Below are 18,932 nucleotides of genomic sequence, written 5' to 3'. Positions count from 1 at the left end.
GCTGCGTTGCCAATGGAGGAAAAGGCAGGGCGGTGCCTTCTGCTTGCTGCCAAGTCTCCCGAGCCCCGTGCGTTGCCCTGCCCCCCACAGCTCCCTTGGCACGGCGGGGGGCGGGGGGCGGGGGGCCGACACTTGGAGTGGCCCGGGGCTAAGCAGGCTACTTTCCCGCAGTGAGAGACCCCGAGGGGAAGATCCGGCTGTACACGAAGGGGGCCGACGTGGTGATCCTGGAGAGGCTGTGTGAAGACGAGCCGGCCCGGGCTTTCACCCAGCTGGCTCTGGATGTGAGTGCCAGGCCAGCCCCGGGAGGGCTCTTTCTCTGGGGCATGCGGCGTCCTCCCGCTGCCCATGCCCCGGGCGGGCCCCAAATCTCCGTGGAATTTGATTCAGCCTAGCGGCTCGTCCCCGCCGTAATACAAGGGCCCTTGGCAGCCTCTGCTGGTTTCTTCCTGCCTCCCCGGGGCTGGATCCTGGCCCTGCCAGTGCACCCACATTAGGGAGTCACTGGGGTGGTCACCCCGAAACTGGCAGCAGCGTCACCGGCCCTGCTGGCCGGCCGCTCGCGAGGGCTCTGGTGGTTTCCGGAGTCATGGGCCTGGCTGAGGGTCCCCCTCTGCGGGGCTGGGGAGGAAAGGCTGCAAAGGAGGCCTGCCGGCAGCCGAAAGAGAAGCCAGAGCTGCTGGGTTCTTTCTTCAAACCTCGTGGTTTGGGGCTAGCCTGACGATTTCCCGGGCCTGGCTTGGGACGGTTGGCCGGGGGTCAGGAGACGCCCCCGGCTGCAGCTGCCTGGCCAGCTGGAGGCATCAGCCCTTCCGCTGGAGCGTGGCGGTGGGGCCGGCTGGGCGTGGATCCAGCCGCCGGGTGACTCGCCTGTGCACTGTGTCCCCACAGAGCTTCGCCGAGGAGACCCTGCGCACCTTGTGCCTGGCGTGCAAGGAGGTGGCGGAGGAGGACTACGCCGAGTGGTGCAAGAAGCACCATGAGGCCAGCGTCCTGTTGGAGAACCGCGCCCAAGAGCTGGACAAGGTGTATGAGGAGATAGAGCAGGATCTCCAGGTGAGAGGGGGCTCGCCGGGGCAGGGAAGCCCTGGAGGGAGGCGGGAGGCAGGGTCTAGGGCCAGTGAGCCTCCCTGAGTGTTGATGGGGCCAGCACAGAGCTTGGGTGCAAAGGCCTCCCCTGCTCGGTGCAGGGCCACGGGGGGCCAGTGTCCTGGCTGGTGGGTGTGGCATGGGCTCTGCCCCCGGCACTGGGCTGAGAATCCTCCAGCTCCTCTCCTGGGGGCGGGTAGACCAGGACGCAGGCCCCCCCCGGGACCCTGGGTCCCCTGCGCCTCCTGCCCCAGCTGGCTCCAAACCCTCCGGCCTTCCTCTTTCTCCAGCTCCTGGGCGCCACGGCCATTGAGGATAAGCTGCAAGACGGGGTCCCGGAGACCATCCAGCTGCTCAAACAGGGGAACATTAAAGTGTGGGTGCTGACTGGAGATAAACAAGGTACGGGCCGTGTGGGGCCTCCGAGCCAGCCTGGCCCCCTCTGTCCTTGCGGGGGGCGGATCCCCCCCTCGAAGGGCCCCCGGCTGAGGTTCTTCTGCTCTGCTGGTCTCGTCTGGGGGCAACACCGCCAGCCCGTGCCATGGGCCTCTCTCCTTTTGCAGAGGGGGAAACTGAGGCAGGGGACGCAACCTGCCCTAGGTCCCCCAGCAAGGGCAGGACTGGAACCGAAGCTGCTGCTGCCCCTGCCGGGGGAGCTCTGGCAGCTGCATGGCTGGGGCCTCCTTGGCTGCCGGCCCCCCATGTAGCAGCCGCCTGGTGATTTGTGCGTTGCAGAGACAGCGGTGAACATCGGCTTCGCCTGCCACTTGCTCACCGACGACATGCAGATCCTGGAGGAGAGGGAGATCTGGTGAGCGGGTCCTGCCTGAGCGACCGGGAGGGAGCCAGCGGGGAGGGGAGCCAGGGGGGAGGGGAGCCAGGGGGGAGGCGGGGGGGAGCCAGGGGGGAGGGGAGCCAGCAGGGAGGGGAGCCAGCGGGGAGGGGAGCCAGGGGGGAGGGGAGCCAGCGGGGAGGGAGCCAGCGGGGAGGGAGCCAGCCGCCCTCAGAGCCATGCCAGGGTGTCTGCAACCTCGGCCTTGCTGGTGCAGCCCCGGTCCCGCCCCCTACCCCCCTGCTCTGCCGGTGCCCCTCACTCCCGACCCGCAGCCCCCTGCTCGCCCGGCCCTGGGTCCCCCCTTCCGCCCCCCTGCTCTGCCGGTGCCCCTCACTCCCGACCCACAGCCCCCTGCTCGCCCGGCCCTGGGTCCCCCCCTTCCCCCCTTCCGCCCCCCTGCTCTGCCGGTGCCCCTCACTCCCGACCCACAGCCCCCTGCTCGCCCGGCCCTGGGTCCCCCCTTCCGCCCCCCTGCTCTGCCGGTGCCCCTCACTCCCGACCCACAGCCCCTCTGGAGACTAAATCTGGAGATTTCCATGCAGACAATGATGAGGACAAGCAGCCCCGGGTCTCCAGACAGCCCCCAATCGCCCCTCCCCCAGGGCTGGCACGTCCGTTCCCATGGCCCGTTCAGGGCAGGGCTGCGTGGCAGCCAGGGGGCTGTTTCTGGAGATGCGGGGCAACGTGCCCACCAGGAACTGCAGCCGTCACTTGCCTGCCCCCGGGGGATCACGTACCTCGCGCTGGGGCGGGGATTTGAAGCAGCGACGCCCGGCCTGGCGCGGGAAGGTGCCGGCCCAGTTCGGGGAGCTGTGCGGGGCAGCACAAGGCTACTGCAGCGGCGGGCGTGGGCTCGCCAGCCAAGGACCAGCCCATCCCCTGCAGCTCCTGGGTCCCTGGCTAGGTCTGTCTGAGCTGGAACCTTCACCTCCAGCTCCGGTGCCGGCTGGAGGTTTGGCAGCCGATGCCCAGGGCTGCCCACCCTCTCCAGGATGTCCCCTGGCCGGCCTTGGCTTTGACCCCCCGTTCCATTGCGTCCCGGCCCCTTTCTCGCACAGTGAGATGCTGGAAGCCTATTGGGTGAGCAACAACAACCTGGGCAGCAGCGGGGAGCCCCTGTGCCCGGTGCAGCAGCAGCCAAGCGGCCTGCGCCAAGGGAAGATGGCCTTGGTCGTCACCGGGGACTTCCTGGTAGGTGACGCTTCGCTGCTCCCTCCCCTTCCCGCGTGATCCCACCGGGCCCTGCAGCGCAGCCCCCTCGGACGCCCAACACGGCAGCTGAGTCGCGGTGCCGGCCTCGGACCGTGGCAGCCTGGGAGAGAGGGTCCAGAAGGGACACGTACAGGAGAAGCTGGCGGTGGCTTTGCCCACTGGGCAGCCCATTGCGCCTTCGTTCTGAGGCTCTCAAAACGTTTGGGGAACGGGGAAAGAATTTGCCAAGTGCCCAAGGGGTTTAGAAGCAGAGATCCCTGTGGACGTCGCCAGGCCCCATGCTGCTAAATCCCTGGGGCGCTTTGGAAAATCTCACCCTTTCGCTTTGTAAGTGCTGGGCAACTCTTACTTAAAGGGGGAAACCGAGGCAGGGAAGTGCCTCTCGCTCCTTAGCCGTAACCCCATACTCATCCCCCCTCCACCAGCCGAGGGGGGTTCGGCTCAGGCCCAAGGCTGGCATGGCTTGTGTCTCTGCTCTGTCCTCAGGAGCGAGTCCTGGGCACGGGGGAGAAGGTGAGGACGGAGGAAGGTTTCTGGGCCCGGCGGGCCTGCTGCAAGGCCAGGATGCAGCCGGCGGCAGAGAGCTTGGTGGAGAAGGCCTTCGTGGACCTGGCCACCAGCTGCCAGGCCGTGATCTGCTGCCGGGTCACGCCCAAGCAGAAAGCCCTCATCGTGCAGCTGGTGAAGAGGCACCGGAAAGCCATCACGCTGGCCATCGGGGACGGCGCCAACGACGTGAACATGATCAAGAGTGAGGGCTTAGGGAGCCCTGTGTGCCCCTCCCATGAGTCACCTCCCCACCCCCCCGCCCCTGCCATCACCCTGCAGCCGTCTGTACCTTGGACACAGGCCACTGTCACTCCGGCCGGGGAGGGTCTGGCAGCAGTAGTAGGCTGTTTTCCTCTAGTGGCTGGCCACTTTGCTGGTGTGTTCTAGCCACAGGATGAATCCCTGGCTGCTCCACGTGGCACTGGCCTGCCCCTTTCGTGGCCAGTTGGGCCCAAGCTCCCCCCCGGGAGTAGGTCCCCCTGGGCCCACCATGTGTAGTGTTTCCCCTTCAGCCCTGCCCCCTCTTTCTCCCCAGCTGCTGACATTGGGGTTGGCATCAGCGGGCAGGAGGGCAGGCAGGCAGTCCAGTGCAGCAACTACGCCCTGGCTCAGTTCTGCTACCTGCAGCGGCTGCTCTTTGTCCACGGCCGCTGGTCCTACCTGCGCATCTGCAAGTTCCTCCGCTACTTCTTCTACAAGACCTTCGCCGGCATGATGGTGCAGATCTGGTTCGCCTTCTACAGCGGCTTCACGGCCCAGGTCAGGCTGTATCCCTCCCTGCGGGGCTCGGGGTGGGCGGGCACGGCACGCACCCTCTCCCTCCTGCCCTTTGCCCCTGCAGCCAGCCCCCGGAGCAGGGAGGGATGGAGGCTGGGGGCTGGACACGTGTCCGTTGTCTCTGTCCCGGTGAGGTGCCCCTTTCTGGGGCTTTGATACCCCGGACACGCTGGGGGCGGGGGCGGGAGGTAGACGGAAGGCAGTTGGCTGAGCTTCCAGCAGAGGTACCAGGGGACAACAGCTCAGCAGGGGAAAATCCATCAGCTCCTTGGGGAAGGGCCGGAACCCTCCCTGAATTCATCCCACGTGGGCTCCGAAACGTGGGCCAGTTTGTGCCCAGGCCTGGAGTTTGCTGCAGCGTCCACCATCCGCCGCAGAATTGCCCACCAGGAAGCTCAGGCGGAGGTTTGCGAGACCCAAGCTGGGATACTGCAGAAGGTCTTGCTTTTCAGCATGGCACCCAGCCTGGGAACCCGCCCTCTGGACATCAGGCTCCTTCCAGGGCCCTCAGGTTGGGTGTAAACCTTGAGCTAAGTGTCTAGTGCTTTGGGTCATGCCGAATACTCCCCTCGGGTGGACGCAGTGAGGCCTGATGAGGGTCTGGCAGTAGCTCCGAGAAATGTGGAGTCTTTTGTCCAGTCCTGGGCGCCACATTTCCGGGAAGATGTGGAGAAATTGGAGACGCTCCAGAGAAGAGCAACAAGAATGAGGAAAGGCCTAGAAAACGTGGCCTCGGAGGGAGGGCTGAAAGAACCAGATTTGTTTCATTTGGAAACGAAAAGACTGAGAGGGGGCTTGCTAGCAGCTTTCCAGTCTCCAAAGCAGGGGGGGGGACCTTTCTTGGGTGGGGGGAACTGACCCACAGAAAAATCCGTTGTGGGCCACACAAAAGTGAGAACCAAAAGACGCTCCCAGGCCTCACCGATGTGGTCCCTGGCTGAGACGTTTCACTCCCTTCGTGCTCCAGCCCCAAGAGGTGGGGAAGCAGGACTGAGGTTCAGGGTTTCCCCCGGGCCAGATTAATTCTTCTGAGGGCCCATGGCTAGTAGATTTTGGGGGACTCCCTAGGCTCTGGGGTTGGGCCAAAAATGGGGCGTTTGGTGTGCAGGAGGGAGGGTGCAGGAGCAGGGTGGGAGGTCTGGGTAGAAGGTAGGGCACAGGAACAGGCTGGGGGTGTAGGGAGTAGGCGGGACAAGGAGTTCCTGAGGGTGATGGAGGGGCGCTTACCTGCGCTGCTCCCTGGGGACACACGTGGCTCCGCGCCCCACGCTGCTCCCATTGGTGGCGATTCTAGCCAATCGGTGCAGTGTGTGACAAGCCGCCAGACGAGAGGTTCCCTGCGCTGCCATTTCCCCAGCTGGGGGGGAGGGGGGCAAGAGAGCACACGGAGCCACTTCCTCCCTGCCGGGCAGAGTCCGCAGGCCGGACTCAGCCCCAGTCTGCCCCGTGCGACCCATGAGGGTCAGGGCTCCCCCCTGCAGCGCGGGGCTGGCGATCCAGTCATGCGTGGGGGTCGTGTGCCTGGAGTGCAGGGAGAGGCCGAGCCTTGCAGGCCGGATCCAGGCAAGCTGTGAGCTGGCTCTGTCTTGCAGGCCATGGGTTCCCCACCCCGATCTAAATGGGTGTCACAAGGAGCAGGGAGGAAACCTATTCTCCTGGGCCTCTGAGGACAGGCCGAGAAGCGAGGGGCTTCAGCAAGGGACGGTTAGCTTGGACATTAGGAAAAAACTTCCCACCTGCCAGGGTGGCTGGATAAATTGCCTAGGCCAGGTCTACACTAGACCACACAGGTCGGGTTTGTGGGGGAGTAACGTGTCGAAAGCTAGTGCCCAACTTGCAGGATCCCAGGCGCTTTGGGTTTGATCTGGAGTCCGTTGGGGCTGGGATTCAGTGGGCTCTGGATCAAACTCTTTTAGGTCCCTCTGCTTGGGGGCCTGTGGGATTCGGCTTCGGTTCCTCTTGCTGTCCTCTCAGAGTAGCGATGTGCTGCTCCCCCTGGGTTCGTGCTCATTGTCTTCTCCCTTCTCCCCCGTTAGCCTCTGTATGAGCCCTGGTTCCTGGCCCTCTACAACGTCTTCTACACGGCCTACCCCGTGCTCTCCATGGGACTGACGGAACAGGTAGCGTGTGCCGCGTGGCTGCCTGCGGGCGGGAAGCCTCAATGCGTCCCCCGACCAGTGGATGTATCTGCTTGCTGCTGCGTGGCGCAGGCGGGGAGCTGCCGGCTCAGCTGTGGCACGTAGAGTCGCTGGGGCCGAGCTCTGCGGGCATGTGGCCTCCGTGTGTCCACAGTTCACTGTGTTCACTGACATGATGTTCACACGGGCTGGCACCCGCTCCCCCTCTCCGGACCCAACATGTGTGTCCCAGGGAGCCCGCTCTGCTCCCGGCTGCAGTGCACTCTGGGACTGGCCTTGTCGGTGTCCCGGAGCCACCAGGGGAATCGTGGGTTCAATTCCCTTCATCTCCCTTTCCCGGGAACTCGGCTGTTGTTCCCCAGGGCACCTCGCAGACAGGTGCCGGGGCAGCGCTCGCTGTCTCTTGTTTGAATAGCTGAGTGCGGTGCTCCTTGGGTTTTAAATGGACACACTTGTCACCGCCACGCCTGCACTAGGCCACGCTGAAGGGGAGCTGCAAAGCCCACGGCTGAGACTGGCTCAGTGCCCTCCGCTGCCATGCAAACCGAGACCGACGTTTCTTGGGTTGATTCCTTTTTCCTAAGGAGTTTTTCCGGCTTGTGGTTCTGTTCCCACAGCCCCGGGGTTCTGGCACCGGGTCTACGTGCAAAAGGGGCTGACTCACGCTCTGCTCCCTGGCCCCACCACTGCTTGGCCTTTTCCCCCAAGGCCCTGCCCACCGCTGGCTCCTCTCCGCTCTCTTCCCCCATTTGTTTCTCTCCACCTCTCCCCCATGTGAATAGTGGGGGGGAGGGGCCCCTCCGGGGAAGTGGCCCCGTGGAGAGGGGGACTCGGCGTGGAGCCCAGGCAGAGTGGGAGGATGCGGCCATGGTCCAGGCACAAAGGTCCATAAAAGATTAATCTGGCCCTGTGTTCTGATGTCAGGTTTTGCTTCCCCTGTTTTTCCCGAGATGCTCTACAGATGCATGGGAAGAAAGCAGGCCCAGTCAGGGCAAGAGCTGAAAACCTAAGCCCAGTTGATTAGGGAGGGGAATTGTGCTCAGAAGGCAGGCTAGCCAAAAGCCCTCCTAAATCCACTCCCACTGACGTCAGTGGGAGTTTGAGACTCACACCTGGACTGCATTTGATTTATGCTGCATTTAACTCAAACACCCAGCATGCTGTTGGGAGGAAAGTGCTTTATGATAAAGATTCAGCACCCCCTGCTCCTTCAGGTAGAGGCCAAGAAAACTCCCCCTCCCTGATTCTGGATCATCCTAAGAGACCTCCAGCAAAAGCAGAACTTTCTTAAAGTAAAGGCCAGGCAGAAACTCCCCTCCTTGTTCTGAAAAATGCTTTTCAGGTCTGCCGGGAATCCATCTGAGAGCAGCAAAGCAGGGCACAAACCCTTAGGAGGAGCTCACAGCCAGCCTGGTTATGGACCCTCGAAGGAAGGGCTAACCCCGGGCAGCATCTCTGGCTCAGTTTTTTCCGTCTTCCTTTCCTCCAAGCTGCTCTGTGGGACTTCGAATCCCAGCAGCGTTGGACTGGAAGGGACCTTGAGAGGTCATCTAGTCCTGTCGTCCAGGCTGAGGCAGGGCCCGGGCCACCTGCAGGCCTGGCTGTGTCTCTCTTACGTGTCTTTGACCGGACTGTGCGAATTACTTCCATGTCTCTGAACTTCTCCTCACTCCTAAGGCCTTACGCCACCCCATGTGTGAGGGGGGCTGCACCCCATCTCCCCTGTCTCCCTCAGCATGGTTCTTTTCCATCTGCGCTGGGACCCAGACTCTGCGCCCAGAGACTGCACACGCACCCCAAAATCTCATGTGGGTGGATGGTGCACCCCCCCACCTCCCGGCTCCTCCCTAATATCTTCTCCCCTCCACTTCCACCTTCATGTGGCTGGGCTCCTCCTCACCCCGGGCTCCTCAGCCAGGTGAACGGCGTGGTCGAGCAGGGTGGCTTCAGTAACGGGAGGGGGAGGGGGGGCTTCTGCGTGCGCCGAGACCCCATCTCCTTTTCTTCCCGCCGCTCGGCAGGACGTGAGCGCCAAGAGGAGCCTGCAGGTCCCCGAACTCTACAAAGTGGGCCAGAGAAACGAGCTCTTCAACTACCGGGTCTTCTGCCTGACCTTCCTCCACGGCACGGCCACCTCCCTGGGGAGCTTCTTCATCGCCCTGCTGGCCTTCAGAGACGAGGTCAGCAGCAAGGCCACCAACGACTACCAGGCCTTTGCCGTGACCGTGGCCACCTCGGCCTTCCTGTCTGTCATTGTGGAGGTGAGCCCCGAGCCCCCCGCCCCACCTCAGAGCAAGGTGGAGGGCAGAGGTAGCTGGGCAGAAGTGGCCAAGCTGGGTCTGTTCCACCCTCCTGAGGAGCAGCAGATGTAGGCCCCCAGGCGGCTGGTGAGCTTGTTGGCCTAAGAAGCAGCCCAGGTTTCCAGGCCTAGCCGCAAGGGGACCAAACAGGTGCTGTTCCCCCAGAGCCCAGGGCACACGAGGGCTGAAGCGGGCCTGGCCTGTGCTAACCGTCTGCGGCTGGATGGGTGAGGGCAGGCCGGAAAGCGCAGCCGTCCGAAGGGGGCCGGCTTGGCAGGGCTCTCGCGGGCGGCTGGCGCGAGTCGGAGAAGGGGCTGGGGCGGGCGAGGAAGAGGAGGCTGCCTGGCAGCCGGGCCCAGCGATGAGGCTCGGGGTTAGAGCTGGCAGGAACCCGGAGCCGACGCTTCGTTCCAGGGCAGTTCCCACTCGGTGGAGCCTGTTGGTTCCCGGGCTCAGTCCCGGAGCTGGCTGCAGAGTCGAGGGGCTGACAGGCTGCGGGTTCTGCTTCTTCCTGGACAGATCGTCATGGACATTAAGTTCTGGACCGTCCTGACCTTCCTGACCATCACAGGCAGCTTCCTCTTCTTCTGCTTCTTCTCCTTTTTCACCCAAAATTTCCTTGTCTTCAGAGCAGCCCCGTCCTACTTCCGCTTTCCAGGTGAGGACTCCCCCAGTATCCCATGGGGGAAGGGCTCCCGTCTGGGGCCGTTCACTCTCCCCACCCCCACCCCATTTCTCCTGAGCCCTGCCCCTTTGCCCCCTGGCTTCGCAGGGCCAGAAGCAGGGAGTTGGGGCTGGGCCCCCCCACATCCTGGGGGTGTAGGGAGTGTTTAGAGCCAGTGGGTCCCAACCGCCCGTCCGTGGACCGGTGCTGGCTATGAACTCTTGCTGGGCTGCGCACGCCGCCAGGCCGCGCCCCCAGCTGGACTCCGCTGGGGAGCACAGCCAGGTTCCCTCTAAGGTGTGCGGCTCGCACCAAGAATTTGAGGCCTGCCCACCTCCTCAGCAGTGGCTGCTCAGCTGTGGGGCCACGGTGGCAGCAAGGCAGCCACCACGCAGTCCTGGCCCTACCTTCCCCAGGGCTGGAGCTGCAGGCCACGTGGCGGGCGGCCAGTGGCTGCTCCGGTGGCTGCAGCTGGGGCCAGAGCCGGAGCTGCAGGGAAGTGAGGTGAGGGGGTCATGTTGGCAGGCAGGGCGGAGCTGACACTGGGGGGGCGCTGGGGCATCCGGGTGAGGAGCTGGCACTAGGGAGTTCTGGGGGGTGAGGCTAGTAGTGAGAAGGCTGGGGGCTGGCACCTGGGGATGGGGCTAAGATTGGGGACTGGGGGCTGGCACTGGGAGAGGTATTGGAGGGTTGGGTGCAGTGGGGCTCTGATACTGGGGTGCCTGGTGGGGGGGGCTCTAAGCCTTAAGGGTCGGGGGGCTGCTGGAGCTGAAGCCAGCTGCTTGCATCAGCTCTGGGGACCAGGACTGTTAACTAGGGATGTTAAGTATCAGTTCATTGACTAGTCGATTAACCTCCTGAATTCTTATCTGTTAGTCGACTATTTGATAGGCCCCAGGAGCGGGGCCGGCAGCCGGTGCGCTCTGGCCCCGCTCCCGAGGGGCCCCTGTATCAGAGGCAGCAGCGCAGGGTGCCAGCCGGGAGCCGGTCTGGAGGGGAGACAGTTTATAAACCAGCTCCCCTCATGGACCAGCTGCCTGTCGCCCCTCACTGCCGCCTGACACAGAGGCAGCAGCGCAGGGTGGCAGCAGCCCCTGTCCAGGGTGGGGGGCTGAGCTGCCGGACCCGGCACGAGCCGGAACTGAGCCAGGCTGCCTGCCCTAATGCAGAGCTGCAGCGGGGGCAGGTCCCAGACCCAGCATGAGCCAGGACTGAGCCGGGCTGCTGGCCAGCCTGCTAAAACTTTTATCAGCAAGGGAGGAGGGGGAATGCATGTCGTCTATAGCATTAACCTCTAGGCTTTTGCTTACATCCCTCCTAATAACATCTCATTTGCATATTTGTTATTTGCATAATGAATATGCAACGATGCAAATGTAATGTTACCAGTCCACCCACAGTTTGTGAATGGGTTTGCCTGTCGGTCCCTCGCCTGTACAGCTTGGGCCAGAGCCCTGATCCCCTTTCCTGCTGCCTCCCCATGGACCCCAGGGCTGTCTGGGGATAGCTGCTGTTGCCGCAGGCTGAAGTGTCGGCCACCGTCCCCCGGACCAGGCTCGGGGCGCACACGGAGCCATCCTGGGCTTTCCCGGGCCCCGGGAGACTCACCCTGGCCTGTGTCCTATTGACAGATGCCTCCCGGGTTGCTCTGACCGACCCGTACATCCTGTGCATCGTCCTGCTCTCCGTGGTGGTGAACACGCTCCCCGCCCTCACCGTCCGCCTGCTCCGCGCCATCACAAGCGCTGGGGCCGCTCGGGAGGTGAGTGGGCTCCAGGCGATGGGGTGGGAGGCTCGCGGCTCGGAGGGCCCTTCCCGTGTTCTCCAGGCCTGGGGCCGCTCTCACCCGCTTGCCAGGCGTGGCCGGAGCCTGCATGCGGCGGAGTCCATGAAAGGGTTGGCTGGGAGCGCTAAGGACAATCCGCACCCGCTGATGCATTGGTGGCCAGGAAGAAATGTGCCAACCCACCCGGCCTCATGCGGCAAGCTGCCCCGGGACCGGTGCATTGATCCAGGCTCCCCCGTGGCGTCACGTATGGGCCAGAACTGGAGCCTTGGCGCTGGAGGGGAGACTGAGCTCGTCCCGGGGCATCTGCCGAAGGGCCCTGCGTTCTCTTTGCTGCCAGTGTGATGCTGTCCTGTGTGGCATCACGCGGGCGCCTCAGCAACCAGATCCTGTTGTTGCTTGGAGGGGGAATCTGCCGTTTGCTCCGTGCCCGGGGCGGGACTGGGAGGGGACATTGCCAGCGACCCTCCTCGGCTGGGGCAGGCCTCCCGCTGGCCGAGCAGTGATGGCAGCTGTCTTGGGGGCGCCATGGGCTCCTGCAGGTTGGGGGGGGCCCTGCCGTCGCCTCCGGCTGTGCTGGCCTCTAGGAGGAGAGAGACTGATGCCGGTCCGCAGGGATTTGCCCCGGGACCCTGGCTGGCATTCCAGGCCCCGGTTCTGGGCTCAGGAAGTGGCCTTGTGGAGAGCGTCTGGGGTGAGCTGTGGAGCAGGGGCAGCCCGGGGGGAAGGAGAAGAAGATGCCTGGGAGCGGCACAGGCCCAGGGTGGGAGCCAGCCCCCTCCCCGAAGCTCCCCATCAGACTAGCACCCCCGTGCCTAGCCGCTGTGCCGATGCCCACGGCTGCTGTCTGAGCCAGGCTAGCAGGAGGCTGCTTCCTACCCCAGGTAGGCCCCGCCTACCCCAGGTCCGCCTGTCCCAACATGACCCCGGAGGAGGCGGGACTTAGAACCCGCAACCCTGTCCTCCCCACTCCCTATCCCCTAGGCCACACGGGAAACCAGCCCGGCCCGCGGGCCAGAGAGGCAAAGAAACTCCTCCCAGGCCAGACAGGGAGGCGGGGGCAGACCTCAGAGCTCTCTGCCTGGCGCCTTCCCGCCCGAGTCCTCTCTCTGTCCCCGCCGCGGGGTGACCGTGACCGTGCGCCCCCTTCTCTCCCTGCAGAAGGTCCGTGCCAGGGACACGCGGGTGGCCGAGAAAACGGTGGAGCTGCAGACGCACTTCCGCCGGGGCTCCTTGCTGCGGCGCTCCAGCTACGCCTTCTCCCACAAGGAGGGCTACGCCGACCTCATCACCAAGGGGGCCAGCCTGCGGATCAAGGGCTCTAGGAACCGGCCCTCGCTGGGGGCCATCAGCAGCCAGAGCTTGCAGCTGACCACGCGGGAGGACGTCATCACCACCATCCCCTCAAGCCCACGGATCTTCCTAAAGGAGGACAATTAGCGGGATCGGCAGCGTCACGCGACTTTGGGCCTTGGGCGGCCTGCTGGGTCTGGAGCCTGTGGAGCGGGAGAGCCAGCCGGGCACCGAACTCGCTGCACGGCTCCTTTAAGAGTAACAGGTTCCTATTTTCTGCCTCCTCCGCCGAGTGCCAGGGACGCCCAGTGGCCACCAGTGTTATTGGCCGGCGGGACTGATCTGCGGCTCTTGCTGCTGTATCCAGGGTCTGATCCACAGCTGCTGTGTCAGGGAGGAGCAGGGGGAAGAGCCCAGCCAGGACCAGTCGTGCTCTGAGCAGCTGCGTCTTTCCTACGCTGCGCTCAGACTTCGGGCTTACCAGGAGGACCCAGAGGCTGATGGCCTCTTCCTGCCCCAGAGACCCCTCTAGCAGCCCCTGCATTGTAACGAATGCGCGGGCGCCGCTGTGCGCCGCTGCCCTCTCCTGGAGGGACTTGGAGTTGTGCCAACTTTGGGTCATAGCCCCTCTACTGTTCCCAGGGAATCTTTCTGACCGTAGGAGACCAAGGCCTGGGTCTTTGGAGGAGGAGGATAGGGATCTTGTGTCTGTGGCGGCTGAGACTGTGCGAGCAGCCAGCGCCGCAGCTGAGCAAGCCGTGGGGGTGGCCCTGGCCTGTTCGGGTACATTCAGCGGGCTACATGAATAAAGGGCAGCGGTGCAATGACAGCACTGAGTCTGGCTTTTAATGCCACCTGGGGCCTCGCGATGAGCTCTCTGGGGCAAAGGCCACCGCTGTTCTGTGCTGGCTTGGGGGGAATGAAACATCCAGGCTGTGTCTAGACTGGCAGGTTTTCCGAAAAATCCGTCGCTTTTCCAGAAAAACTTGCCAGCTGTCTACACTGGCCGCTTGAATTTCCGCAGAAGCACTGACTTCCGACTGTCTGAAATCAGGGCTTCTTGCGGAAATACGATGCTGCTCCCGTTCGGGCAAAAGTCCCCTTTGCGCAAAAGGGCCAGTGTCGACAGCTCAGATTTGTTTTGCACAAAAAAGCCCCGATGGCGAAAATGGCAACAGGGGCTTTTTTGTGCAAAAGCGCGTCTAGATTGGCCACGGATGCTTTTGCGCAAAAAAGCGCCGCTCATCACGCAGGGCTGGGCACTCACGCCAGCCAATACCGGTACCACATGCAGCCCCAGGCTGGAAGCAGGTGGGTGATCGACCCCGGAGCTTTGGTGCAAGGGGGCTGGTGCAGCCCAGTGCGCTGGGCCGGCAAGTTGTTTTTAGCTAGTACCGTGTACTGGGAAGATTCCCTGCTGGCCAGCCCCAGCCCCTGCACCGGCTGCCCCATCTCTGTGTACAGGGACAGGCTGGGGGGGCCCTACGGCAGCCAGTGGGGCTGCCTGCCTTCTGCTCCGCACCCCACCCCCGTCCATGGGCTGCCCCATCTCTGTGTACAGGGACAGGCTGGGGGGGCCCTACGGCAGCCAGGGGGGCTGCCTGCCTTCTGCTCCCATGCCCCACCCCCCTCCACGGGCTGCCCCGTCTCGGCACAGGGCTGGGGAGAATCCCAGCAGGGTGAGGAGTAGAACACGGGCAGCTCCTGTGGCTGCTGTAGGCGTAGGGTCCAGGCAACATGGGCTGGGGACAGAGAAGCAAGTGGGAGGGGAGCGCAGCGGAGTCACAGGGGGAGGCCCTGTGCCCCTCCCAGCTGGTGTGTCCTCCCCTCCCGTACCCTGAGCACCCCCAGGAGCCAGCTCCCAAGGGAGTCACCAGCTCTTGGGGTCCAGATCTGGTCTGGCTGCCCCTCTGGAAGCTGCTGTAGCCAACCCCCAGTGGCGGGACGGGCTGCACTGTAAGGCCCTGGGCGGTCGCACTGGATCGCCCCACGGCGCCCTTCGGGCCGTACCACCTGCGCATCGCTGCATGTTGGGAATGGAGAGCAGGAGACCCCCGAGCCCTGGGAATCTCCTACCCACACCCCAACCTCCCCCCTCTGGCGAGTCAGTGACAGGGCGGGGGTCCCCATCCCGTGCAGGGTGAGCACCCCCCTCCTTCGAGCTGTCCTCTACTTCCCAAGGACTAAAATCAACAGGGTGGCCCTGATGCACACGGCAGCAGGGCCCAGTGGCTAGAGTCAAGAGGGTGGCAGGCAGCTGCTAGGGTAGGGGAAGCCAGGCCCTCCCCACCCAGGTCCCAGCCCAGGGTCCTGACAACACCAAGTGGGTTTGCCTCTGAGTCAGCAGGAACCCAGCTGCAACACACCCACTATACATGGGACTATGGCTAGTCCCTCCTCGGCTACTGCCCACCATGGCGCCTCCCTGGGTGTCTTCAGGGTCCCTAGGTTCCTCAACCCTGCACGTGCGGGGGGGGGGGGGGGGGGGGTGAGCTTAGATGGGAAGGCTGGCCCAGCGGTTAGAGCACTAGCCCCAGTCTTAAGGGGGCCAAGGTGCAATGCCCTGCTCTGCTACTGACTTCCTACTGAGGGGCTGTCACTTGGCCCCTCTGGGCCGCCGATCCCCTGGGTGACCCACGGCCGGTAGCACCGGGGGCTGGGGTCAGTTTGGGGGGCAGAGCCAGGGTTGTGATGGTTTCACTGGCAGCCCCACTGACCGGAAGCTGTTTGGGGCAGGGCTTGTCTGTGTTCAGCGCCCAGCCCTAGCAAAGCAGTGCGGGAGAAAGGAATCAATGCAACCCCCCGCCTGCACCCAGGACCCCTCTCCAAAGCCCCACACTCCCAGCACCGGCCCTTACGCGGGAGCATCCCAAATCCCAGGCTTTGATAAGCGCCGCTCGAGAGGCGGCTGGCCGGGGTGCTAGGCAGGGCCAATTTGTTTGACATGGCAGCGAGAAGAGGGAGGGGAGGTGGCAAAGCCACAGGTGAGTCAGGAGACCTGGCAGCAGTGCCAGGTGTGGGGGGACGGGGACGGGGGTGTCCCTGCCCTTGGTGTGAACGGGCCCAGAGATGAAGCTGGCAGGAAGGCCTGGTGGGGGGGGGGGGGTGCTCCTCTAGCCCGTCTCAGGGTGTGTGTGGGGGGGTCTTGCTCTGCAGCCCCCTGCTGGTGGAGCAGGCTGGGAATCTGCCCCCCCCCCAGCTTTTCCCAAACCCTGCCCCCCAGGGCCAATTCAGCCACGGGGGTGCTTGTCCCTGACAAACCTGGGCACCCCTTTTGTGCACCTCCCACAGGGCGGTGACCAGGGTGCAGGGGCTCCCTCTGCTGGTGCACGGTGTGCGTGTGTGCGTGCAGGCTCTAATTGCTGATTACTGGACCGTGTCCGTGTGGCCCCAGGGGCACATGTCAGGGCCTGCCTAGCCTCACTGGCAGCCTGGCTCATGGCCTTCCCGGCGGCCCTTGGAATTTCTTATTTCTTTTTGGTGGTTTGGCCCATCCCATCATGACTCAGGGCCCGGGGAGGCTGGGCTTAGAGCGGGGGGCCTGCCCAGTGGTTAGAGCACCAGCCCTGCACTTAGGGGGCCGAGGTTTAATTCCTTGTTCTGCTACTGACTTGCAGTGTGACCTTGGGGGGCACTTGGCCCATGTGCGGCCGTGAGGGGCAGCGTTCTCTAGCGCCAGCAACTTCAGTCTGGTCCCCCCGTCTAGGGCCAGTGAGAGGACTGGGGGGAAGCTGTATTCGTTACCAGGCTAGGCCGGGGGGCCACCCCAATTCAATGGAAGGTTAATTTTGCCCAGGGGTAAAAAGAGTCGAAGGGGTGTGCGTGTGTGTGCGTGTGCGTGTGCATGTGCGTGTGCGTGTGTGCGTGCGCGTGCGTGTGTGCGTGTGTGTGTGTGCGGGTGTGCATGTGCGCGTGCGCGTGTGCGTACGTGTGTGTGTGCATGTGCGTGTGCGTGTGTGTGTGCAGGTGTGCGTGTGTGTGTGCGTGTGCGTGCGTGTGCGTGTGTGTGTGCGGGTGTGCGTGTGCGCGTGCGCGTGTGCGTACGTGTGTGTGTGCGTGTGTGTGTGTGCGGGTGTGCGTGTGCGCGTGTGCGTACGTGTGTGTGTGCGGGTGTGCGTGTGTGCGTGTGCATATGTGTGTGTGTGCGTGTGCGTACGTGTGCGTGTGTGTGTGCGGGTGTGCGTGTGCGCGTGCGCGTGTGCATACGTGTGTGTGTGCGTGTGCGTACGTGTGCGTGTGTGTGTGCGGGTGTGCGTGTGCGTGTGCGTGGGGGGGGAGTTAAACACATACACAACACCCTTGTCTTCGAACTCCAGCTCCGCTGGTGCCCTAGGAACATCTTCCCAGGCCCATTATTCAGGCCAGTTTACAGGACGCGTCGATGTGAAAGCAGAGCCCTGAGCATTGCGCGGGCAATGACCAGCACCAGCCGAAGAGCCGCCCAGGCGCACCCTTGGGCGATGCCTTGCCTGCCTCCATCTGGCTCCAGCGCAGGGGGGCTGGCCTGGGAGTCCAGTGCGGTGCCGCGCCCGGCTGTGTGGAGCAGCCGCGAGAGCGGGCGAGAGCGACGGCGGCTTCGTCTGCCCGGCAGTGGCTTTTGCGTCGCTGCAAGTGGCGCAGGCATTTCGCTCCAAACGAAGAGCTGGGCTCCGGCTGCCCCAGCCGAGGCGCGCCGGGCTCAGAGCCGACTTCCCCATTAGGCACAGGGCCGAGGGCCCACGATACTTTTAGGGGCCCACGAAAATGTTTTAATGTCTTTGAAAATCAGAAGAAAAAAAATGAACTTTTAGGGTCGAAGAAAATGTTTTAATTTTTTTCTCACGTCAGAAAAAAACAAAACTTTTAGGGCCCACGAAAATCTATTAAATTTTTCCTAAAACAGAAAAAACAAATGTTGAAGTGTTTAAAGGAATAGCAAAATAATTTTTAATATTATTTTTTATGGAGGAAGGGGCCCACAAAGGCAATAGTGCCTAGGGCCCACGAAAGTCATAATGCAGCCCTGGCCGGGCTCTGTGTGGTGGCGCTTTGGGCGCTGTGAAATGGGCGTGCCTGTGGCGAGAGTGACGCTGGGGTCTTGGGGCCGCAGGGCGGCAGGGGGTGAATGCACCCAAAGCTCCCCCCGTAGCTGGGACAAACCTCAGCTCCACCCTTGGCTTGGCAGCACTGGAAACCAACCTTCCCGGCCGGACCGGACCCAAATACTGGCACGAGAGCTGGGATCCAGCCCTGAGCTTGCTGCTGCTCGCCGGAGGGCAGGGGAGGGGGGGCGAAGAGGCAAGAGGAACCCTGAAAATCGCTGAAGGCAATAAAATAAATGTGGTTCCTGATTCAAACAGCCCCAAGGGCCGAGTTCTTCCTGTGCCTGTTGTGCACTTGCTGGGTCATTCTGAGACTGGGGGCCTGGCCAGGACTTGGGGCGCCATTTGGACCCTTGATAGCCCAGGGTCTGGTACTATGGGATGCTAGAGAGCCTCGCAGGGCCTGTCTGTGTCCAGCTGACACAGCAAGATCCCATTTGGATTGGCCACGCTGCCGGAAGGGTCCCAGGCAGGGACCGAACCTGTAACCTCTCTAGCCAGCTCCGATGGCTGCACGAAAAGACCCAGCCTATTGGATTATGCCCAGGAGCGAACAGAAATCTCTTTTCCGGTGCTAGCCACTAGAGGGAGCAAGGAGCCCGCTGGTGTTAGTGTTTTACACCCTCCTTACACCCCACTGGGGTCTCTCTAAGCTTGAGCAGCTGGGGCAAAGCAGGGGCATAGCCATGGGTGAGACTTAGCAACTGGCCCCCACCTCACCCTGTCTCACCCCCCGTCCCTGCGCTAGCCCTGTCCCACCCGCCCACCGCATGCTCCAACCAGGGCTCACCCACTGCCCGCCTGGTGCTCCAGCTGGGACGTGGGGGGAGGGCCTCCTTATTGCCTGCTCGCCCACGTGTCCCATCCTGATACACCCCTGGGGCAAAGGTTACATTCGACTCCTAATTTGGGGGCGCTGGGCTGCAATGGGGTTGCATGTGTCTGTGTAACTATCGAGGCAAATTTGATCCCCTTATGCTTAAGCAAAGCAAAATGCTGCCGGGTTGGGGTTTAACTTGTCCGCCTTTGGTAATTTTTACAGCCCTTTGGGAACCTAAAATCAGAAGGCCGGGGGGTAGCGCAGGGGGCAGTGAAGTCTCAGACAGGAACTTCCAGATGGGGAAGAGGAGCTATTCAAACAAACACAGCTTTGGAAGGGAGATCAACCCAGATGCTTCAGGGCCTCAGCCGCCTTCTATTGCAGGGTC

General features: G+C 63.3%; 1 protein-coding gene across 3 annotated transcripts in view; it reads left to right on the top strand.

Annotated features, from left to right (window-relative positions):
* ATP8B3 (ATPase phospholipid transporting 8B3) overlaps positions 1 to 13,472 on the top strand; it is a 69,215-nt gene extending 55,743 nt beyond the window's left edge. For all 3 annotated transcript variants that reach the window (XM_075903242.2, XM_075903241.2, XM_075903240.2), the window contains exons 17-28: positions 172 to 284; positions 892 to 1,056; positions 1,380 to 1,491; positions 1,825 to 1,900; positions 2,983 to 3,115; positions 3,623 to 3,887; positions 4,221 to 4,444; positions 6,499 to 6,582; positions 8,622 to 8,861; positions 9,420 to 9,558; positions 11,196 to 11,326; positions 12,512 to 13,472. In XM_075903242.2, coding sequence (XP_075759357.2) covers positions 172 to 284; positions 892 to 1,056; positions 1,380 to 1,491; positions 1,825 to 1,900; positions 2,983 to 3,115; positions 3,623 to 3,887; positions 4,221 to 4,444; positions 6,499 to 6,582; positions 8,622 to 8,861; positions 9,420 to 9,558; positions 11,196 to 11,326; positions 12,512 to 12,790 — 1,961 coding nt within the window. In that variant the 3' untranslated portion in view covers positions 12,791 to 13,472. The remainder of the gene's footprint in view (positions 1 to 171; positions 285 to 891; positions 1,057 to 1,379; positions 1,492 to 1,824; positions 1,901 to 2,982; positions 3,116 to 3,622; positions 3,888 to 4,220; positions 4,445 to 6,498; positions 6,583 to 8,621; positions 8,862 to 9,419; positions 9,559 to 11,195; positions 11,327 to 12,511) is intronic.
* Positions 13,473 to 18,932: the final 5,460 nt, after the last annotated feature.

Source organism: Pelodiscus sinensis, chromosome 32 (genome assembly GCF_052426305.1).
Source record: "Pelodiscus sinensis isolate ZL-2025 chromosome 32, ASM5242630v1, whole genome shotgun sequence".
Lineage (NCBI taxonomy): Eukaryota > Metazoa > Chordata > Testudines > Trionychidae > Pelodiscus > Pelodiscus sinensis.
Note: the sequence above shows the minus strand (reverse complement) of the source record. Positions and strands in the feature narration are given on the sequence as shown.